Here is a 22,053-nt window from a genome sequence, read left to right on the forward strand (position 1 = left end):
CTGCATTGCAATACCCAGCTGACTTCGGTTCCCAGGTCTCATTTACACAGTGACTCAGGCCCAACACTGACTGGTTAGGGACAAGCAAGGTTGATATCCCTGCTCTTCCATTCTCCCACATAGCCCTGGAAGGTAGCATCTGTCTTAGACTCTCCTGTTGGAGCCGCTCCGCACTGTATAAATATTTAAATATTCACTGGGCCAAAAGGGAAGAGAGACAGATTCTGTGGCCCAATGGTCAGAGCGCTCCCTGGGAATGCAGGAAACACAAGCTCAAGTCCATGGTCTGAATCAGGCAGAGCAGAACCCGGAGGACTGCCCTCATCACCACACGGCTGTTCTGGGGTGGGTGGCTCTCAAACTTCCATCCTGGTCCTGAGAAACCATTTCCCCATGGCAGTTTCATTAACACAGGTACGTGCCCACAAAAGAGTTTTCGTTTCAACACACTGGGAATGGTTTGATGGAAAACGCCAGCTAGCTCGACTCATCGCCCCGCGCTGCGTTCATGGCAGAGTTGGTTGAAACGTTTGTGATGAAAAGTGGCTTTTTGGTCAAGTCATAAATTTTGGCAGCCCTCCACCCGCAAAAAAGCAACGCACTATTTCCCAACCATCTGTAATTTCCAGCCTGACACACAAAATTATTATTTACTCCTCTGGTGTAGCAATTCGTATAGATGCATATTTAAGCCTGCAATGGAAGTCAGATTAGAATGCCATGGTGGAATGCCTGATGCAAGCTAATTACCCTGCGTGCTCAGCCCCTGATTGCTGGCGTTAAATGCCTCAGATGTTTCCATTTGTTTGCTTTTTAAAATCCCACAAGTAATTAGACCCCCGTTCTGGATTAATCACTTGTCAAATTGAATTTATTCAGCTAAAACCTTTTTTTGAGCTTTTTTTGTATGTACAGTCAGGTTAATGGTCTGGTGTTCCACTTCAGACCAAGAAGCTACATGGGCAAGACCTACCAATTCACTCCAAAAGAACTAAAGCCGAATGTTCTTCCATGCAAGGGATTTTGTGACCACAGATAGATATATTAGGCTTGGGGCTGTAAAGAGAAGGAATGGCAAGAAGTAGGGTGACCAGATGTCCTGTTTTTATAGGGACAGTCCTGTTTTTTGGGACTCTCTTATATAGGTGCCTATTACCCCCTACCCCGTTTTTTCACAGTTGCTATTTGGTCACCCTAGCAAGAAGGGTTTAGGAAGGTCAAATATGGGAAGGCAGCCTTAGGCCAGACTAGGAATTTGGAGCAGTTGACATAAGAACAGCCATACTGGGTCAGACCAAAGGTCCATCTAGCGCAATATCCTGTCTTCCAACAGTGGCCAGTGCCAAGTGCCTTAAAGGGAATGAACAGTACAGGGAATCATCGAGTGATCCATCCCCTGTCGTTCATTCCCAGCTTCTGGCAAACAGAGGCTAGGGACACCATCCCTGACCATCCTGGCTAATAGCCATCAATGGACCTAGCCTCCATGAATTTATCTAGTTCTTTTTTGAATCCTGTTATAGTCTTGGGCTTCACAGCATCCTCTGGCAAAGAGTTCCAATTCCTGATGAAAGATCTAGTGCATAAATTCTTTAATTTAAACCAGCGGTTCTCAACCTGTGGGTCAGGACCCCAAAGTGTGTCAGGACCCCATTTCAATCGGGTGGCTAGGGCCAGCATTAGACTTGCTGGGATCCGGGGCTGAAGCTAACGCCCGAGTTCCACCTCTACCCAGGGGGGCAGGGCTCAGACTGTGGGCTCCCCCTCCCCCCCGACCCAATTAACTCTAATCAGTCAGACCCATTAACTCTACTGAAGTTACTCTCAATTCTCACAGATGGGCACGAAGAGAAAGAACTAGGCCCAGTAACTTCAGTGGAGTCTCTCCCTGTTTATACGAAGGTAAGAGCGGAGAACTAGGTTCCAAGTCCTTTTCATCAACATAAGCCGAAGAGAAGACATTAGAACAGAGTCCCTATCCAAATCTCCAGATCCAATTGCTCCAAGTTTGAAGATTTGGGTCTGAACTTTCCCTAGAGTTCAGAGGTATCTCAGATTGTGTCCCATCCCAGATATACTCAGGTGCTACTAACGCTGATCTAAGCCACATCTCTACGCACAATGAAATAAGGTGATCCAATCACTGTTCGCTGGTTTTGGGGCAAGCCCAGATTCCCCACCCCAACACTTAAAAAAAAAATATCAAAGGACAAAATCCGATAGCAGGTGTGCTCCCTTTCAAATAAAGAGAGGAAGAATGGTCTTTTGGTTAAAGCACAGGTCTGGGATTTGGGGCCAGCTCCAAGATCTGCTGTGTGGGATACTGCATCTCACCTCATCTCCCGGTGTCGCAGTGCCCCACCTGTACAAAGGAGACAACAGTATTTCCTTGGTCTTATCTACTTAGATAGTAAGAGACAGTCCCTGAGCTGAAGCCATTACAGTGACCACATGTATACACAGCCCCTATCCCAGCAGGTCCTGATCTCAGCTGGGACTGCTAGGTATTACCAGAATATTATTAACCTGCCAAATCTTTTGGCTGTTTTCTGTTAAGCAGCCACAAGTGATGAACCAATTAGCGTCTGGGCAGAAAGCCTTTGGGTGAGAAGCGAACTCTGCCACTACGGCGGTCATGAAGAACTCAGGAAGGCACTGAAGACCCTCTGTGCAAGCCACTTACTACTTTACTAAATAAGACCCAGGCGAGCAACTGCGAGGGAGATTAAAGGGATGCCAGCAGCGGGCTAGTCACGACGGCGCTTCTGCCAATGGGGCTGTCAGTTTAGCGAGTGAATTTGACTGCAAACAAAATTACTTTCAAACCAGACCAGACAGTCTGCAATGCAGGAGTCTATATTTAGCAGCAGCTGAAGCTAGGGCCCGGGGGAAATGAGACCAAGCACTGCAGTATTTACTGGGTAGAACGTAACATTTGCTGTTCAGTGGTGACCGTCACGGATACCCCAGGACTGATGCTTGATCGACTGCCATTTTATTTCAGTCTATTGAGCAAAATTCAACCTCCGTGTAATCAGCCCTGAGGCTGCTCTAGTTAACACCAGGGCCCAGACTGATGGCCCCAGGATTATGGACACTTTTCTACCTCTTCAGCCTCCCAAATTGGACTGTGCATGCCTCCCCTCTGCTGGAGGGCTGAGCCACTTCCCTATTTAAAGCCCTATAAAACTTAATAGGGACGGGAAAAAAATAGGGTTCTATAGAAGGAACTCTAAAACCTTAAAGAATTTTAGAGGGAACAGGATTCTTGCTATAGGGTTTTGCACCATCCTGTAGAAATCTATAGTAGAGATCTCTCTCCATTAAACCACAGAGGATGGTTAAAAAACCCTTGAGAGACTCTCTCATTCTCTCTTAGGTTATCCCTTTCAATAGGGGCTCTCCTACCACACACAGGGTTGGGGTAATGGGAAATTATCACAGTTGCTGGGTTGACTGGACCGCTGACCCTTCACCATCTCTTAGAGGACACCCCTCCACCCCACCACCACCCTTCAGGCCTCAAACGGTCACCTCTTTGCAGGAGGGTCACGTAAAGGGGATCTGGTTGCAGTCCCCCCAGTGTATCAACTAGGATTAGCTAAATCAGACTGGATTCATGTCCAAACTGCATTTCTTTTCCTGGAGCACTGACAGGTGCAACCAGTGACCAGACAGCTTTCTCTAAACCAAGTATTATTTATTTAGGACAAAACAGATCTTAGCACAACAAACAGACAGCGCGTGTGTAGTTTACTAGGTGTCTACCCATCTTCCACATGGGATCCCTGGTAAGTCTGATGCCCCATCAACTCCTTGCTGAGCCTCCTCTCTCTGCATCAACTTGTCCATGCCAAAGATAGTTGACAAAACTCTGGCCAGCCCCTGGCAACTGACCTCGATTTTGATCTGGTAATGCTCAGCGTTGGCAAACACGAGGTAGGAGCCTTGAAGCTAATAGCTTCCCCCATTGTCTGTCAAGCCTGTGCCTGAGTATTCGTACCTGGGACCATTGCTCTCTGGCTTGTTCCAACTGAATAGATATAGTCATATATTGTGATAGTTTATTGAGAGAGACTGTATAACTTGTCTAAGCATTCCACTAGGTTGCCAGCAGTATTCTTAGACTACTACAAAGGCTCTCTCACAGAGTATAAAATTATATGAATATAAAAGGGTTGCTAATAAACCAACAACATGGAAGTGTTATTGCATTATTTCAAAGCTACTGCTTTCCACTCCGGCACAGGCTGCATTTCAACTGCTCCCAATTTATTCGCAGGTTTCGAGATGGGCTGCAAAGGCTTGGATTTTTAGCAATGCATCTGGAATGGACTGAGGCTCGGGTTCAGGGAATACATAGCCCAGGTGGAGTGAGGACTACGGCTCAGATATGAAGCTGAGCTCAGGAGAGATTTCGGCCTTCATTGGTGGATCTCACAGGATCCAGGGTTCGAGGTCTGCCATCTTTTATTGTGAGATAAACAAGAGGAGTCTCTTCCACTGGTGAAAGAGACAAGCTGTCAAAGGACACAGCTCTGTGTAAGCTCGAAAGCTTGTCTCTTTTAGCACCAGAAGTTGATCCAATAAGAGAGATCACTTCACCCACCTTGTCTCTCTCTCATATCCTGGGACCAATTCGGCTACAACACTGCAAATATCTTTTATTATGTTTATTACATGACCTTCCGGGCCCTGATTCAGGAAGGCCCTTAAAGCCCATCACAGCTTTTGCATGCATTAAAGTATGTTTCTGAATCAGCACCTACATAACGATTCTGCTGACCTCATACGTTTACAGCTCCTATTAATATCAATAGCCAAATTTCAAGTTAGGTAGCCTCATTCTTACTGCTTACATTTATTATTTGCTTGATGGTAGCGCTTAGAGACTTCACCTGAGATCAAGGCCCCAGCATGCTAGGTTCTGCGTGCACACAGAAGGGTAGTGCACACACTCCCTGCCCCAAGAGAGTACGATCTTTTTAGAATTATCCCCATTTTGAAGATAGGGAATTTCGGCACAGAGACACGCCCAGGGTCATACACAAAGAGCCAGTAATTGAACCTAGGTGTCCCGAGTGTCTGTCCAGTGCCTTAACCACAAGGCTTTTTATTCCTCTCAATTCCCTCTGCAGTTTCAATAACATTCTTCCTGTCCTGTCCTGATCAGTGGGCATGCTTCTACATGCGCTCTTCAACCAGACTCCCCCTTGAAAAGTGGGGACACTTCACAGAGGGGGCAAAGCAATTCTTGCCTGTTTGGTGAGGTACTTCCGGTTAGCCTTTAGGCTGAGAGGTGCCATGAAGAAATGAAAGTCATTAGCATCCTTTCCTCTCCATTCTGACCCAAGGGGCATTCAGAAAAAATGTTAAATTGTTTATTTCAGCTGATGGAACTGCGCTTTGGAGCAACCTGCAGAAATAAATAATAAAATTCTTCAGTCAAGCGGTGTGAGGGCTCAATAATGAGACCAATAATTGCACTCCGAGCTGAAATTCATTAGCAGAACACTCGTTTGTTACTGTGGGCACTGGCGACTGTTGATTTGAAACTCCGTGGTTCCCAAAGAAAGATTTCCAGAGATATTAAGTGACACAGGAATCGTTTGTCTGAGATGAATTTGCAATTCTAGCAAATGCTCCAAAACCTTATCGCGGGTAGGTGCGTGATTAGCTGATGAAGGGCATTATCTTTACAAGACCTCCCAACCAGGTGTGCTCAAGCATCTGCATAACACCTAATGGCCCTGATGCTGCTCATGGCCCCATTGTGCTCGGGCATGTGGAATAAAGGGTATGTCTAAACACATATGGCTTGCCCGTGCCTGCTGATTCGGGCTTGCTGGCTCAGGCCGGAAAGCTCTTCTGTTGAAATTATTTCTGCCAGCCTTGCATGCAAACACATTAACTGTGCATCCAAATAAGGCAGGCAGTTGCTTGTACAATGTTTATTATGGTAATGTCTAGGAACCGGCCAAGAGAACAACATTATACAGTCACAAAAGTAGGAGATTAGCTTTCCCCAGAGAGCTTACTTCACTGCACGCCTGCCTTTATTCAGGCTCAGACCCATAAAGCACAGTTCCGACTAGCCACTCTGGTTACATGCTGATGTACTCCGTACAAGTTAAATGAGTTACACTGTCATAAAACCAGTAGATTGAAAATAAGGTCCTTTAATCCTGTAACAGGATCCTAGGTCCAAACTCCCCCAAACTGGTGTGTTCCATAGCTGGATCCAAATCTGTCACCTTGAGACCATTCTTACTAATATAAATGATCTGAGGGGGGTTTCAAAATTGTAACCAATTCAGTTACACCAGGGAAGAATTTGGCCCAGTGTTTGGTCGGGAAACTATTCTTTGTTTAAGTGATGTGCACACCCATAGTAGATTTATCTCCATTTCACTGACATAATTGTGTATTCCAGGAGATGATCCAAACGCAGACCCATTTATCCAAATCAGCCTGATTCTGACTTAGACAAGGACAACTGGACCCTTTCACAGCGCCTCATAAATCAGCTCATCAAGATGGCTGTTGGCCTTCTCTGAACTCCTTCCAATTCACCAGCATCTTCCTAGTAATGAGGTTCCCAGAACAAGATGCAGTTTCCCAGCGGCGGAAGCAAGGCTATTGCATCCCTGCATCAATTTGTGCTGCTCCTGCGTTTTAGAACCAGAGCGAAAGCGGACGGAGGTCATCTGAAGGACTTTCACTGAGGTCAGTGGGCTTTGGATCAGGTCCTGGCAGCAGAACAGTGCATTGGCTTTTCTTTGCAGCCCTACCACATACTGAACTCATTTCCAATTTGCTCTCACTCCCAGCGATCTTCCTGGACCTTGGTTAATATTCCATGAGGTTCCATTGCAGTAACCCACACACCTTCTGGGTGTGGTGTTCTGTCCTATCTAGTGACACCGGGACCACTTAAAGAGAGAGAGAAAAGGAGTCTGTTCTACGGCCTTAGCTAACCGCCAGTTGGCTTTTAGCTCATAGGGTAGCGGCTCATGCACTAAGCTCCAGAGGTCCCGGATCCCCACCCGCGGACGCCCGGAGTCTGTCGGCATCACATACACACGGCAAGTTCAGTGCACGAAGGGGGATGGAGGATCTCTGAGAGCTTCAGATGCAACGACCTTGAGGCTTGCTTTCCCATTTGCAAAGGGTCAGTACCATGTTATTTCATTCTTCAGCACTGCCATTCATCACAGTTAAAGCACTTTAGAAATGGAAATCAAATGAAGCAGGAGGAACCATGACCTTGTCAATATATAGTATTCTGCAGCAAGAAAGCCGCCGTGTGCCCTTGAAATGAAAAACCATGTCCCAGCATTGAATCAGTTTCCTTAAGAAGCAGCCAACCCATTGATAGAACGGGGACTTCAGAGCAAGTCCATGGAACAGTCCGGAGTTCTGATTCCCAGTCCCCTGCTTCCATCACTAGAACACACTCCCCTCGTGATATTGCAGTCTTGGTATTTCTACTATTTAGACAATATTACAAAATGTTTTGAGGTCCTTGGCTCTGAAGTGCTAGAGAACTGAAGAGCATTATAAGAAGTAGTCCCTTAAAATGGGACAAGATAAAGACCCTATCCTCGGATATTTGTGGGCACTGTAACAAAGAAAAAGAGACCCTGACGCATGTGTTATAGGATTGTCCAACAAATCAGACAGCTGCAGAAAGAGGGGGACACAAACGTTAAAATAGCGCCCAGCTTCAGCAGCCAAACCTCTGCCAAAAATGATACCCTAGGTTTTTGGTTTTTTTAACCTGCTGAGCTGGGTTTAACTCCACCGCCGTTCTGGCAGGCTGTAATGATCACGAGGCATTTTACAAAAATGGAAGAGGACGCTTATGCCCAGAACAGAGCAATGGTATTCACACTTGTCCGACCTATCGGCCAAAGAAAGAAACAGCTTATCTCCAGAGAGAGCAATTCTATTACTCTGAAGAAATTTGGACCCTATTTCTAGATACATTTGGATAAAAATGGAGATCTGGAATTCTTTGAGTCATCTCAACATTCTCCCAACCCTCCTCTTTTTCCCTTTTTCCCAGTTCCCTCCTCTCCCTATTCATGTAGGTCTTTTATTTTATTACTTTTACGCTCCCCTCTTACTCCCCCTAATGTGGGTCTATACTATCGTCTGGTCTTGCAGCTTTGACAAGTTGTAAAATTGCATAATTCTATTGGCAAACCACACAGTATTTGGAAACACAAAAAAGTCAGCCATTTACCTTTTTGTACTTCTTATCGGTTTCTTCCTGAAACAAAAATAATCACAAAAAATAAGAAATAGTGCTGTATTTTGGTTAAACATACCGATTGGCTTCAAACTGTAGTGCATTGGCTTGGTTCTGTGTGCAAGCTGGGAGCTTTTATACCTTACTTTGTGTGACTTGGGGCTGAACTCTCTAGCTCATCATTTTCAGATGAAATAAAAATTTAACCATAAGCACTGAGTGCTCTCTCCACTGTACACGTGACTGGTTATTTTTACTTGCGACTGAAAAGTACCGAAGGGAATAGAAAAGGAAGAGAAGGCATAAAGACAGGCTAGGAAGCAACCGACACAGACTGGGTATCACAAGAATTTGGTATATGTTCCTGGAAGTCCCAAACAGTTTAGCACAAAGATAACCATGACCTATTGAGTGAGAAGAACATAGGGTCTGTCTACACAATACACTAAGCCGAGGCTCTGACTTAGGTTTGACCCAAGACCCACTTACGATGACACTTAGTCTGACTCGGGTCAGCAAGCACAAAAGACCAAGGTTTAGGACCCTGCTAGGGGGTGGGTCAGGGCTTAAGTCCCACTGAAGCTCTGGTCCAAATGCTTTAATTTTGCAGTGTGGATGCAGCTCAAGCCACAAACCTGAGTGGGAAGATCTGTGTAGTGTAGTATGGATGCATTAGCACGGCTGTGAGACCCAGAGCCAGGAACTATAAACCCAATGCAGTTTGGACTTTCAAACATAGGCTTGGAAACACAGTCCACAAGCCCAGGTCTCACAGACACGGGTTTTCAATGCAGTGTAGACACACCCATAGAAACCGGCACAAGCCACAGAGTTTGGCTCTGGATTGATACCACCACCAAAAGTTCAGGGACATTAAGATACAATGATCTCTAATAATATAAGCCCGTTTCATGCCTTGATCTCATTACAAAAATGTCATCCCCACCCTTTCTACAGATGGGGAAACTGAGGCAGAGAGAGGCTTAACTTGCCCAAGGTCACATAGCGAGTAAGTGGCAGAGCCAAGAATAGAATTGTGGTTCCTGAGTCCCACTCTAGTGCTCAGCCCATTAAGCCAAGCTACCTTCCCCAGTGGGCTGCTATTTAGGTTACTTGTGCTAAAACCGTCTCCCTTTAACTTAATCCTGTTTGCACAAGAAAAGAAGAGGCCTTCCTTTGAAAAGTCACTTTTGAGCAGTCTAAAGTGCGAGGCCTAGCAGTGGCCTTGCTATTTGCTATCGCTCCCTGGCAGTCGGTCCCCAGGGTGCACCGCTCTGACACGTTCGGATTGGAAATACTCATTCTCCGAGATTGGCAGTTTGATTTAGTGGGTGAATAATTGGATTTCTGGCCACGTCATCTCAAAAGCTTCAGTGAACGGGGGGATGGGGGGGGTGGAAGGGGAGGCAACACGGCTCGCAAGGTCAGGAGCAGCATAACCTATTCCTAGCCAGCAGAAGCCATCTATCAGGCGGTTCAAAGCCCCTTTCTCTTTTGCATCAGAGTCTCAAACTGCATTCCTGCAGAGAAGCTGTCCAACGGGTCAGCGGGGTAGTATGAAAAAGGGTAAATCAACAAAGCGTGGGTGCGTTTCTGTAGTAGCCACTTTGGGGACCCACTGTATCCACTGCAGCGATAAAGAAGTCATTACGAAAAGAAGCCTTATATTCCCTAAATGCTGCTTTGAATGGGGTCCTGTGTTAGGCCAGAGTTACGCCTGTTGTCCCAATTGCAGAGTGTCTCACTCGACATGAATAGGACACCAGATTAGATTCAAACGAGAGAGATCATTTATGCAATATTTAAACAAACCAACCAACCAACACCCCCCCTTTCATGTAACAAGGCCCTCGGGAGGCCACCTTTTGGGACTGAACCCTGGAGCTCTGGATGTAAAGGCCAGAACCTCTACCGTTTGAGCTAAAAGACTAGCTCCATTTGTTCAGAGGCAGTAGCAGACTCAAACCTCTTTGTTCAAGATGGTTGAAGTTTTTCATTTACAAAAATTGGGTCCTGAAAACCAAATTTAAATAGAAATTCCATTTAAGTTTTCAGAAGAAACAATGGGTTTCTTCTGAAGTTTTTCAGGGAAATAGGCATACCGTTTCCCAATCAGTTCTATTCTTTAATTAGTCCAGACACTAGAAGGAGAGAAAGCCACACTTGGCCAGTGTGTTACATTTATGACCATGAATCTGCAGCAAGAATTTTTGTAACTCCATAAAGAAGTCTCAGACTTGGTTTTGTATTTGTATGGGGCCTTGGTGTAGGACTCTCAGGTGCTACCACAAAGAAATAAATACTCTATTTGGCCAAAACTATACAGCGATGAGAAACATTCCTAAAAGCCTTCCCTCACCGCAGTGATGATTTGAGAACCAGAACAACATTCAGACGGATTCAAGATAAAATAATTCTTTGTCCACTGTTGCAAAGCTCAGGCTATGTATCTAGCTACCACCACCTCCTACCCCACAACAAGGACAAACAGATCATAGTGCCAGCTATTTTCTCCAAGATCTACTCTCCTTCAGCAGCATCCAGTCTCTCTGGTGGCAGATCCATCTTTAAGATGCAACCAGCACGGGAAGGAAATCAAAAAGAACTTAATCTGCAGTAAGCATGTTCAGGCCTTGACAGCTAAATTCATTTCCCTCTTCCCCTTTGTTCTTCTTCCTCCTTTCCATTATCATTCAAATTTGAATCCCTAGGTATGATCCCAGTCTATCCATTCTCCATGGTGACGGCTGCCTTAGATCAAGTTAAACTGGGCTGTGATGGATTTCGTAAAACCTCAGTCTGCAATGTAGATAGCCCCTTTGCAAGTCCGGTCTCCATTAATATACAGAGTAACTATAGCTACTGAAAAGCCTCTCTCTAGAGAACTTCTGCTAATGAAATATCGGTCATTATGGCTCAGACTTGTTCAGCAACAATTCAGATGAGAGCCTGGCGGTCTTCATTCTAATGGAAGACATGAGCCTCATGTTTGAGCTACCGAACTGCCAGCATAAAGCTACTTAATTACAGTTGTATGGTGCCTTTCATGTCAAAGCACTCTATGAATGCACAATATAGGATTTGCTTTGTCCACCACTGGACAGCAGCCACCTCTGAGATGCACCTTGGCAACTGTTTTAACAGAGCACATCAGTTTAGGAAAAGAAGTGAAGATTTAGCTGGTGTTGGTCCTGCTTTGAGCAGGGGATTGGACTAGATGATCTCCTCAGGTCTCTTCCAACCCTAATCTTCTATGATTCTATTATTCTAATCCTACAACCACTTGAATACAGAAGAGGGTGTGGGGACTGAAGTCACTGGAGTTACTTCTGATCCACAATGGCATAAGTGAAAAGAGGACAATTAGACTCAGTGTGGAAGAAGGGCATCTGCAAATGATATGGGAGCAGTTTTTCAGCATGGATAAAGTTCTCTGTAGCCTAGATTACAATAATAAAGATGAAAGTTACCCCAGATGGCACTAGACGGAGGTTTGTAATAAGAGACAATAGACCTGTGTTTAGTCGTTTAGGGCCCCATCCAGCCCCATTTGAAGTCAATGGTAAGACTTGCACTGAGTCAGGCCCTTAGTACACTCTAGTGGTTAGAGGACAGTACTAGGAGAGAAGATTCCTGGATCCCACTCCTTGCACTACCATTGCCTGACCATAGAGAAGGAGGCTAATAACCTACCTCCTGTGGATGGGGAGGATTTAATATCTGCAGAGCATTTTCACCCAAGAACCTCAGAAAGTGCTACAGAATTGCCGAGTAACTCTAAACTGTCCGGCATTTGGTTTCCTCAGATCCGTCATCTGCCCGGATCTCTTTCCTAAGGCTGCATTTTGATAGGTTTGCATCGGCTTCTAAAGCATGCAGTCTAGTTACTGTAATGCTGAAACATTACAAACAAATCCAAATAGCTGTGGAATACAATACCTCAAGCGCCGTGCATGAAATAATTTACCCTCACAACGCCCGCAGGAGGCAGGAAATCATCATTTGATTTCAGTAGAGACCCATCAGCCTGAAATTTGAAGTACCACAGTGAAGCATCAAGCCTTGGACTACAGGAAGGGAAAGAAAGTCTGCCCGGTTTCATTTCCAAGCACTTCTTGCAGCTACTATGCTGCATGCATCATAAATCATTAAACAGCTGGCACTCTGGTAGCTCTTCCTGAACGAATCACTGCTTGAGCGTAACTTGAGAAATGGCTGAGAATGGAAAGCAGGAAGCTAAAAAAGGGGAACCGAATATGGCTCAACTAACCTTGTTAGCCTGCTCTTCCTAGCCATTAACGCAGACTCAGAGGAACCATTTGCTGGGCTTCAAAACTGAATTTGTGATCTAATTTTGCTGCTGCTAATGCTGTGGGTTTTTGCTGGCAGTGCTAGATGATGATCTCATTGGTAGCGGCTTATAAAAAATTTAATTCCCTGCATTAGCAGCAAATACTCTGCAAGCGGCTTGTGGCAGGACTTGTGTTTCATGTATCTCAACTAGGATCCTTACGCTGTGTAGAAAAATATTTACACTCCTTTTTGCAGTGGATTATTTTCAAGCTTTTGATATTCTAGATTATTATAAATGAATGAGAGAGAGTGTTTACTTCGAGCAGCCTGCCATAAATTCTGACATGTAAATGTGTTTGCCATATGGATACTAAAGCAGTTAGTAAGCTTACTTAGACAATACAATTCCTTTTCCAATCCAGCTGCTCTAAGGTAACATGCACAAAACCACCTCAGTTAACATACATCCGTTGGGCCAGATGTATCTCACAAAGGCAGACATACAAGGGCCGTGAATGGATGACTTGAGGATTCATGGTGAGTTGGCGCAACGGACCATACCAGGGTAAGGACTCTATTCCACATTCCATGTGTGACATCTGCTTTCTTGGCCAATATACCAGGTACGAAACCAGGGACTTCCAGAGCTAAAAGCATGAGCTGTTACAGAACAAAGCTGGGGCTGTAACAACTCCTATCCTCACAGTTACCCCTCTCTGCCGAACACACACATTCATTAGGGGGTTACACACGCCTAGTTCTTCCCACTTTGTGTTGCAAGCACTCCACACGCAGGCCTCCCATCGACTGCCATGGGAGTTGCACTGGCAGGATTGGACCCAACTGAACAAATCTAAAGTCTGCAGGCAGAGACTGTATTCTACAATCGACTATTATTTCTATGACAGTAGCATCTGGAGGATCCGACTGCAATCAGGGGCCCATTGTGCGAGCTGCTGTAAAAAATCACATAAATAAGAGACAGCTCCTGCCCCAAAAAGGTCACAGTCTAAATAGACAAGACAGACAGATGGGGGGGGGGGGGGGGGGGAAATTAGCCTAATATTTCCTCTAAGTGGGGAAACTGAGGCACAGAGATTAAATGACTTGCCCAAAATCACACAAGAAGTCCCACTCCCGTGCCTTAACCCTAAGACCATCCTGCCTTGTCACCTACTTTCCAATCTTCTGACCAACATAATCCCACTCAGCCTCTTTCTATGGCTTCAAACCCTAAGTAACATTTGCTTAACACTGGAACAGTATTTCCATTCACTTTTGCGGTGATCTGGTGATTTATGGTGTAATTATCTGCATGCCCCTGTTTTATCACCTCTGTAATTGTTTCTATCTTTCAGTGATATTTCTCCCTTCCCCACTCTTACACACACATCCCCGAGCTTGCTGAGCAGGAATCCATTTTTTTGTATTAAAAAATAAACAACAATCATAAATGGGATAAATATCAAAGCCCTCTCTTCTCTGCAAAGCAACCTGACCCTCACCACATTTCTGAAAGGTTATTGGCTGTGGGTGAAACAACTGCACCTAGCAGAGAAGAAGGATTTCTTCCACTGTAGGAATGACAAGGTGGGATTTGTTGGTTTGGGTGTTATACAGGAGGTCAGACAAGATGATCACAAATGTCCCTTCAGGCCTTAAGGATCTACGAGCCTCTCACTGAACAGACGTCAATTTTCCAAAACTGCAACCAGCTTCTTTTCTTCAAAACAATTCAAGAGAAAGTGCTTTTTGATTATTATTTTTGCAGCCGACTAAATACACATAGAAGTATCAGAAAGGTATTGACTTTAAGGGTCTGTCTCCACTGCTTTGTGAACTGAGTCTGTGGGACCTGGGCTCATGGACTTGGTGTTTCCAAGCCTGCGCTGGAGTGTCCACACTGCATTGTAAACCCGGGTTTCCAACTGCTGGACCCATGTCTCACAGCCGTGCTAATGCAGCCATCCTGAACGAGGCAGTCTTGGCTAGGATCTGCAGCTTCAGCTGCATCCACACTGCAAAATAACAGGGGATGGACCAGAGTCAGAGCAGGACTTGGGTTCTGACCCACGCCCTTGCAGGGACCTAGGTCCTGAGTGCTTGTTGACCCAAATCAGGCAGATTTATGTGTGGATGGAAAGCAGGCTTGGTGGAAACCAGAGTCAGAGCCTGGGGTTAGAATGCAGTTTAGCCATACCTTAAGGAGTCAAAGGGACTGAATTAGAAATGACAAGGAGATCTTTTTTGGCCTGGGGTTGGGGAGGTTAAGGATGATTAGAGGGATTCTGAGCTGCGGGCAGCTATGTAACTGGAAAAGGATGTCTGGGTGTTTTCTGGCTACTGCTTCTTTACACACAGAGGAATTTCCCTGCCATTTTGTGAAGCAGTTCAGATGCAGGATGCTGCAAACTGAATCACTGTATATATACTATACACACTCTCTTTTATGGAAGCTTTATATTTGTTCTTCGTATTTTGGTTTCCTGAGCCTGAAGGCAAGTTATGGTAGCTAGATGAAGTGCTACATGACTATGTGAAAAAGACACTAACCTATCGCACCTCTCATTCCCATGAGTCAGAAAATAGCCCATAGAATCTAGAAATCTTGCCACCCAGCAAAAATCAGTTGTTTTATTTCATGAGTCGGGATCCTTCACTTTGGTTTAGCATCACCCAGATGTGACTCAAAGGACAATAAAGTAGGACTAGAATAGAATAGTGACAGGATCCTGTTTTATGGACATTGCTAATGATTTCCTAGCATCCTGCTTCTGCCTAAAGAGATTTACTGTAACAGTTAAGCCTTCTACCACACTTCCTTACAACCACTTTGCAAAGTTCATTTTAGAATGTATTTAACATCCTGGTAATCATTAACACAAGCATCAGTTCCGACAGGTCTACAGACAGGATTTCTCTTCCTAACGTTAATAAACCGTAGCCAGAGACAAAAGCAAAAAGCTAGTATTATTTCACATAGGATAATTACAGCCCTTTTAAGATCTCATTTTCAGGACTGGATCCCCCACTACGGTTAGTTTATTTTCCAGCAATTTCACCCACGTTAAACTCTTGAGCCTACCAGATTAGGTGGCCATTTATATCCACAAATCTTGCAGAGCTGCGTTGGTGCCATTCACACATTCTCTCTTCCATTTTGGTTTGAAGTTTATTTCAGGAAGTGGGGTTGTAGTCGCAGGCTGGGAATTGCAAGAGAGCCTAAGGGAATTCCATGCTGAAATCCCATGGGATACAAGCTTTATCAAAAGTCCCAGTCTCAGTAAGGAATGGTCTATCCAGTGAGTCAACAGTGAACGAGTTCTCCAGCATGGTATCGTGGTTTGGTGTGCTACTGAAAGCAGCATGGCCTAGTGGACAGAGCACTGAGCTAGGACTCAGGAGACCTAGGTGCCATTCCCAGCTTTGCCACTGGCCTACTGGGGGACCTTGACCAAGTCACTTCACTGCTTCATGCCTCAGTTTCCCCAGCAGTAGAACACAAATCCTTTGTAACACATTTTTGGATCACCTGATGAAAAGTGTTAGGTAAAGAATAGTAGATAGAAAGAATAGTAAATATGGCAGGCGACCAGCTTGGCTTAATGGTGAAATCCTAGCGGATCTTAAACATAAAAAAGAAGCTTACAAGAAGTGGAAGGTTGGACATATGACCAGGGAAGAGTATAAAAATATTGCTCGGGTATGTAGGAATGATATCAGGAGGGCCAAATCGCACCTGGAGCTGCAGCTAGCCAGAGATGTCAAGAGTAACAAGAAGGGTTTCTTCAGGTATGTTGGCAACAAGAAGAAAGCCAAGGAAAGTGTGGGCCCCTTACTGAATGAGGGAGGCAACCTAGTGACAGAGGATGTGGAAAAAGCTAATGTACTCAATGCTTTTTTTGCCTCTGTTTTCACTAACAAGGTCAGCTCCCAGACTGCTGTGCTGGGCATCACAAAATGGGGAAGAGATGGCCAGCCCTCTGTGGAGATAGAGGTGGTTAGGGACTATTTAGAAAAGTTGGACGTGCACAAGTCCATGGGGCCGGACGAGTTGCATCCGAGAGTGCTGAAGGAATTGGCGGCTGTGATTGCAGAGCCATTGGCCATTATCTTTGAAAACTCCGGGGAAGTCCCAGATGACTGGAAAAAGGCTAATGTTGAGCCAATCTTTAAAAAAGGGAGGAAGGAGGATCCTGGGAACTACAGGCCAGTCAGCCTCACCTCAGTCCCTGGAAAAATCATGGAGCAGGTCCTCAAAGAATCAATCCTGAAGCACTTGCATGAGAGGAAAGTGATCAGGAACAGCCAGCATGGATTCACCAAGGGAAGGTCATGCCTGACTAATCTAATCGCCTTTTATGATGAGATTACTGGTTCTGTGGATGAAGGGAAAGCAGTGGATGTATTGTTTCTTGACTTTAGCAAAGCTTTTGACACGGTCTCCCACAGTATTCTTGTCAGCAAGTTAAGGAAGTATGGGCTGGATGAATGCACTATAAGCTGGCTAGAAAGCTGGCTAGATTGTCGGGCTCAACGGGTAGTGATCAATGGCTCCATGTCTAGTTGGCAGCCGGTATCAAGTGGAGTGCCCCAAGGGTCGGTCCTGGGGCCGGTTTTGTTCAATATCTTCATAAATGATCTGGAGGATGGTGTGGATTGCACTCTCAGCAAATTTGCGGATGATACTAAACTGGGAGGAGTGGTAGATACGCTGGAGGGCAGGGATAGGATACAGAAGGACCTAGACAAATTGGAGGATTGGGCCAAAAGAAATCTGATGAGGTTCAATAAGGATAAGTGCAGGGTCCTGCACTTAGGACGGAAGAACCCAATGCACAGCTACAGACTAGGGACCGAATGGCTAGGCAGCAGTTCTGCGGAAAAGGACCTAGGGGTGACAGTGGACGAGAAGCTGGATATGAGTCAGCAGTGTGCCCTTGTTGCCAAGAAGGCCAATGGCATTTTGGGATGTATAAGTAGGGGCACAGCGAGCAGATCGAGGGACGTTATCGTCCCCCTCTATTCGACATTGGTGAGGCCTCATCTGGAGTACTGTGTCCAGTTTTGGGCCCCACACTTCAAGAAGGATGTGGATAAATTGGAGAGAGTCCAGCGAAGGGCAACAAAAATGATTAGGGGACTGGAACACATGACTTATGAGGAGAGGCTGAGGGAACTGGGATTGTTTAGCCTGCAGAAGAGAAGAATGAGGGGGGATTTGATAGCTGCTTTCAACTACCTGAAAGGGGGTTCCAAAGAGGATGGCTCTAGACTGTTCTCAATGGTAGCAGATGACAGAACGAGGAGTAATGGTCTCAAGTTGCAGTGGGGGAGGTTTAGATTGGATATTAGGAAAAACTTTTTCACTAGGAGGGTGGTGAAACACTGGAATGCGTTACCTAGGGAGGTGGTAGAATCTCCTTCCTTAGAGGTTTTTAAGGTCAGGCTTGACAAAGCCCTGGCTGGGATGATTTAACTGGGAATTGGTCCTGCTTCGAACAGGGGGTTGGACTAGATGACCTTCTGGGGTCCCTTCCAACCCTGATATTCTATGATTCTATGATTCTAAATCCTCAGCAGCATCATTCCTGAAAGAGTCTGAAACCAAAGGTCCCCAGACCCACTTGTTTAGTCAAGGTCCCATAGCACCCTTTATAAAAAGCATCAAACTCTTAACCCCTCTTGCCCTCACCAAATCCCTCTTTCATCCTGCCCACATAGAATTGAGGACAGGTCACTGATGCAGAGAGATCTGGATCCCTCGGTAAACTGGGCGCATAGCAAACAATGGGTGTTTGAACATGGCTAAAATGTAAATGCCTACTGCTAGGAACAAAGAACACAGGCCATGCTTACAGGATGGGGAACTCTATCCTGGGAAGTGGTGACTCTGAACATGAGCTCCCAGCATGACACAAGAGCCAATGAGATCCTGGGATGAATGATCAGGGGAATCTCAAGTAGGAGCTGAGAGGTTATTTCACCTCTGTATTTGACATTGGTGCAGCCGCTGCTGGAATCCTGTGCCCAGTTCTGGTACCCACAATTCAAGAAGGATCTTGATATATTACAGAGGGTTCAGAGAAGAGCCACAAGAAGGATTAGAAAACATCCGTTAGGATAGACTCAAAGAGCTCCAGCTATTTAGGTTTCAGAGTAGCAGCCGTGGTAGTCTGTATTCGCAGAAAGAAAAGGAGGACTTGTGGCACCTTGGAGACTAACCAGTTTATTTGAGCATGAGCTTTCGTGAGCTACAGCTCACTTCAGGGTAATTAACCACTGGAACAAGTTACCAAGGGTCATGGTGGATTCTCCATCACGGATAATATTTAAATCAACATGGGATATTGTTCTAAGAGCTCTGCTCGAGAAATGGTTTTGGGGAAGGCCTCCGCTTTACAGGAGTTCAGACTAGCTGATCACAGCGGTCCCTTCTGGCCTTGGAATTCCCCATGCAGTTTGCACGAGGGACGATTTGTATTCTGGACTTCCTGTTCTCAGCCGTTGCGTAACACTCTTGTGCATCACTGAAGAGCCACTCTATTCCACCCCAGAGCCAGCTGCATGCAGGGGAAGGTACCTGCCCCTGGAAATATCCCCTTGAGTACACTTAAAGCCCTGCTCTGGCACATACATAAAGCCCCCTGCAGCCATGCACAGCCCCACTGACTTCAGTGGGGTTGTGCCAAGCATAGGTCTTCCTGCATGGAGCACATGGGAGAGTCAGCTTTGGGCAGATGGGGGTGTCACTGATACATCTGTCTATGGGTGCTACATCAGTCATGCCCACCCCTGCTTTGCAGGAGGCAGGCAATAAAGGAGAGACTGCACTACTTCTGCTGCCAGGCAAGTGGTATGAGGGGTGGAGCTTGAGAAGAAGAGAGACAGAAGCAGAACACCCCTGATCTCACCCTTCCAGGAAGAGACTAGTAAATAAGCATAGATACCTGTATTTCCCTGGCCGTTTTCTCCTCTGCATTAGAGGACTGCTCTTCTTTGCATCTGGGTTTTCTAGCCTAGTTTCCATAGACCCAGACTCTGCAGTGTTACATCTCACTCGCCAGCCAGGCTGGATCCTTCTCTTCCCCAGGAGTTAAGCTCAGCTCCTTGACGACAGGATTACTGCAGACAGCCAGGGCCTGAGCAAAATGCAGCTGAGCCTAATCAGGTTGATAATCACAGGTGACAATGTTGATCAGCCTCCCAAGTCATTACACCACTGCTCCTGCACAGCACCCAGCATCGCCTTAGCAGAGGGCATTTTCCCCGCTGCTTCCAAAGTCTCCAACTATGTTCCTAAATTGTCTCGCCCTCATTAAAACATTTAATCAAATCGAGTTTAGTGCACACAGTGTTGTTGATATGCAGAAAGGGCTTTAACCCCTGATTGTTTTAAGTGTAGGCCACTAATTAGAATTTTATATCCCAGTCGTAAAATAAATCACCAGCCAATTCAGTTATTTTCCTCCATTCCCATTTGTATCCACTCCAGCTAGCAAATGCTCTGCTAACAGAAGCTTTAGGTCCAGATCCTCAAAGGTATTTAGGCACCTAACTCCCATTAGAATCAATGGGGGTTAGGCACCTAAATACTCTTGAGAATCTGGCCCCTAGACTTTGAACCTACAAACCCTTAAGCCCATAGGGAACTTTAATCATGTAAATAACCCTCATACACTCTACAGGAGAGCAAAGTTATGCGCATACTTAAGTGTTTGCAGGATCAGAGCCTTTGCCATCTGCATGGTGAGCTGGAGTTTATCCATGCACACAAAGAGACCCTTAGAGCTTATAGTAACAAGAAAGACCTTACCTGACAACCCCACCTCATAATGCTGGGAGTAGTAGCAGGACTTTTCATGGCTCCTTGAGATCTCAAGGGGTGCAGGTAACTGTAGAGACATCTCAGAGGAACCATGTTTTCACTCCCAGGGGAGAACATCTGGAACAAAAGCTGTTCCTCTCTCCAGGGCTGCAGCTATACTGAGAATTTTGCAGAAATCTTCTACTAATGCAAGCCACAGTTGGGAGCATAGACAGGGCTTGGGCAGTGGAGTGGCACCTGCCCTACAGTGGTGGGGGAGGAATTCCCTAAACTTCTCTGAGGCAGATTCTCTCTCACCCTATACCTGGTGCAGCCCTTCACCCCTGTGCAATGTGGATTGAAAACACTACCAGCCTGATCTGCTAACGCTTTGCACGGGTGTCAGTAACTGCACAAGCTGGAGAACAGCAAAGAATCAGGCCCCCAGCATAGACCAGGTCTAGGAGCAACTATAGACAGACCTAAAATTTAGGGGTCCTTCTGGCAAGCTCACAGGAAGAGAGACCCCTCCGAATGCAGCATTTCACTGCTAAGCTAGCTGATGATGGGCCAGATCGTCAGCTGATATACACCGGCCGTGCTCCATTGACTTTACACGAGGAGCTGCCCAATGGCTTTATTGGAAGGGAATTAGTAGAGTGGAATATGAGTGAAATGAGAACACAGCGGAATGAAAGAACCAGAGCCTCAAAGTCAAACTCCCCACTGGGAGTTACGCCTCGAAGTACCTTTGAAGATCTGAGCCAAAGTCCATTGAAATGCCATGAAGCACCATGGGACATCACTACAAAGTAGCATTTCACTATGACCAAGTTATAAGCAGGCTCTGCTGTATTCCTAAAAGGTCCCTGGCTGTCAGGAGCCTAACTGCTTTTGTGCGCCTGGTCCTGTGTGTTTTAAGCCATCCGCAAAGCTTTGTTTTTCGGCTCTTGTACCAATTACCTCCTTGGGAAGAGCTGGCTTGCAGGGAGCCTTTGTGTGATTTCCCACTGCCTTTATTGGGCCGGGTTTTGTATACACATCGTTAGGGTTTTCAAGCTCTGCACCTTTCCAAAGAGGATATGGGGGAAACCCTGACAGACTCGCTGCCTGTTTTCAGGCTTTACCAAAAGGCAGTTAAATGGCAGAAACAAAGCCCTTGGGAAACCAAAGCTTTGAGAGCTGAAGGTGCTGCTAGAAATGCAAAGGATTATTGCTATTACTGCTTGGGGCTTCCCATGGGGCCTAACAGCTTTAGGTACCCAATTCCGATTGACTTTCAATGTGTGCCTAACTCCGCTGGTCTCCTTTGAAAATCCCAGACTTCATTGTTAGTTATTAAGTACTATTGTTAGTGTAGGTTTCAGAGTAGCAGCCGTGTGAGTCTGTATCCGCAAAAAGAACAGGAGGACTCGTGGCACCTTAGAGACTCACCAATTTATTTGAGCATCAGCTTTCGTGAGCTACAGCGCACTAATAAATTGGTTCGTCTCTAAGGTGCCACGAGTCCTCCTATTATTAGTGTAGTGCCGTCTAATTTAAATCAAATGCTTACCTATCACTTTCAAATAAACAGCTGTTCTTATCCTCCAGCACATGGTAGTGCTTATAATCTCGATAGCAATGTCTGAATAACACAATATTGGCAAATTTCATGATCACAGAAGCTTTTTTGAACTCACCACCGTGGCCTTCCTTG

At 45.7% G+C, this 22,053-nt stretch overlaps 1 protein-coding gene across 1 annotated transcript in view; it reads right to left on the minus strand.

Annotated features, from left to right (window-relative positions):
* The window catches only part of LOC140903512 (1,5-anhydro-D-fructose reductase), a 45,511-nt gene extending 25,043 nt beyond the window's left edge, over positions 1 to 20,468 (minus strand). The window contains exons 1-3 of the mRNA XM_073324876.2: positions 20,364 to 20,468; positions 19,612 to 19,710; positions 8,249 to 8,275 (exon numbers count right to left, since the gene is read on the minus strand). Coding sequence (XP_073180977.2) covers positions 8,249 to 8,275; positions 19,612 to 19,710; positions 20,364 to 20,468 — 231 coding nt within the window. The remainder of the gene's footprint in view (positions 1 to 8,248; positions 8,276 to 19,611; positions 19,711 to 20,363) is intronic.
* Between the last annotated feature and the right edge of the window lie 1,585 nt (positions 20,469 to 22,053).

This window comes from Lepidochelys kempii, chromosome 26 (genome assembly GCF_965140285.1).
Source record: "Lepidochelys kempii isolate rLepKem1 chromosome 26, rLepKem1.hap1, whole genome shotgun sequence".
In the NCBI taxonomy this organism is placed as follows: Eukaryota; Metazoa; Chordata; order Testudines; family Cheloniidae; genus Lepidochelys; species Lepidochelys kempii.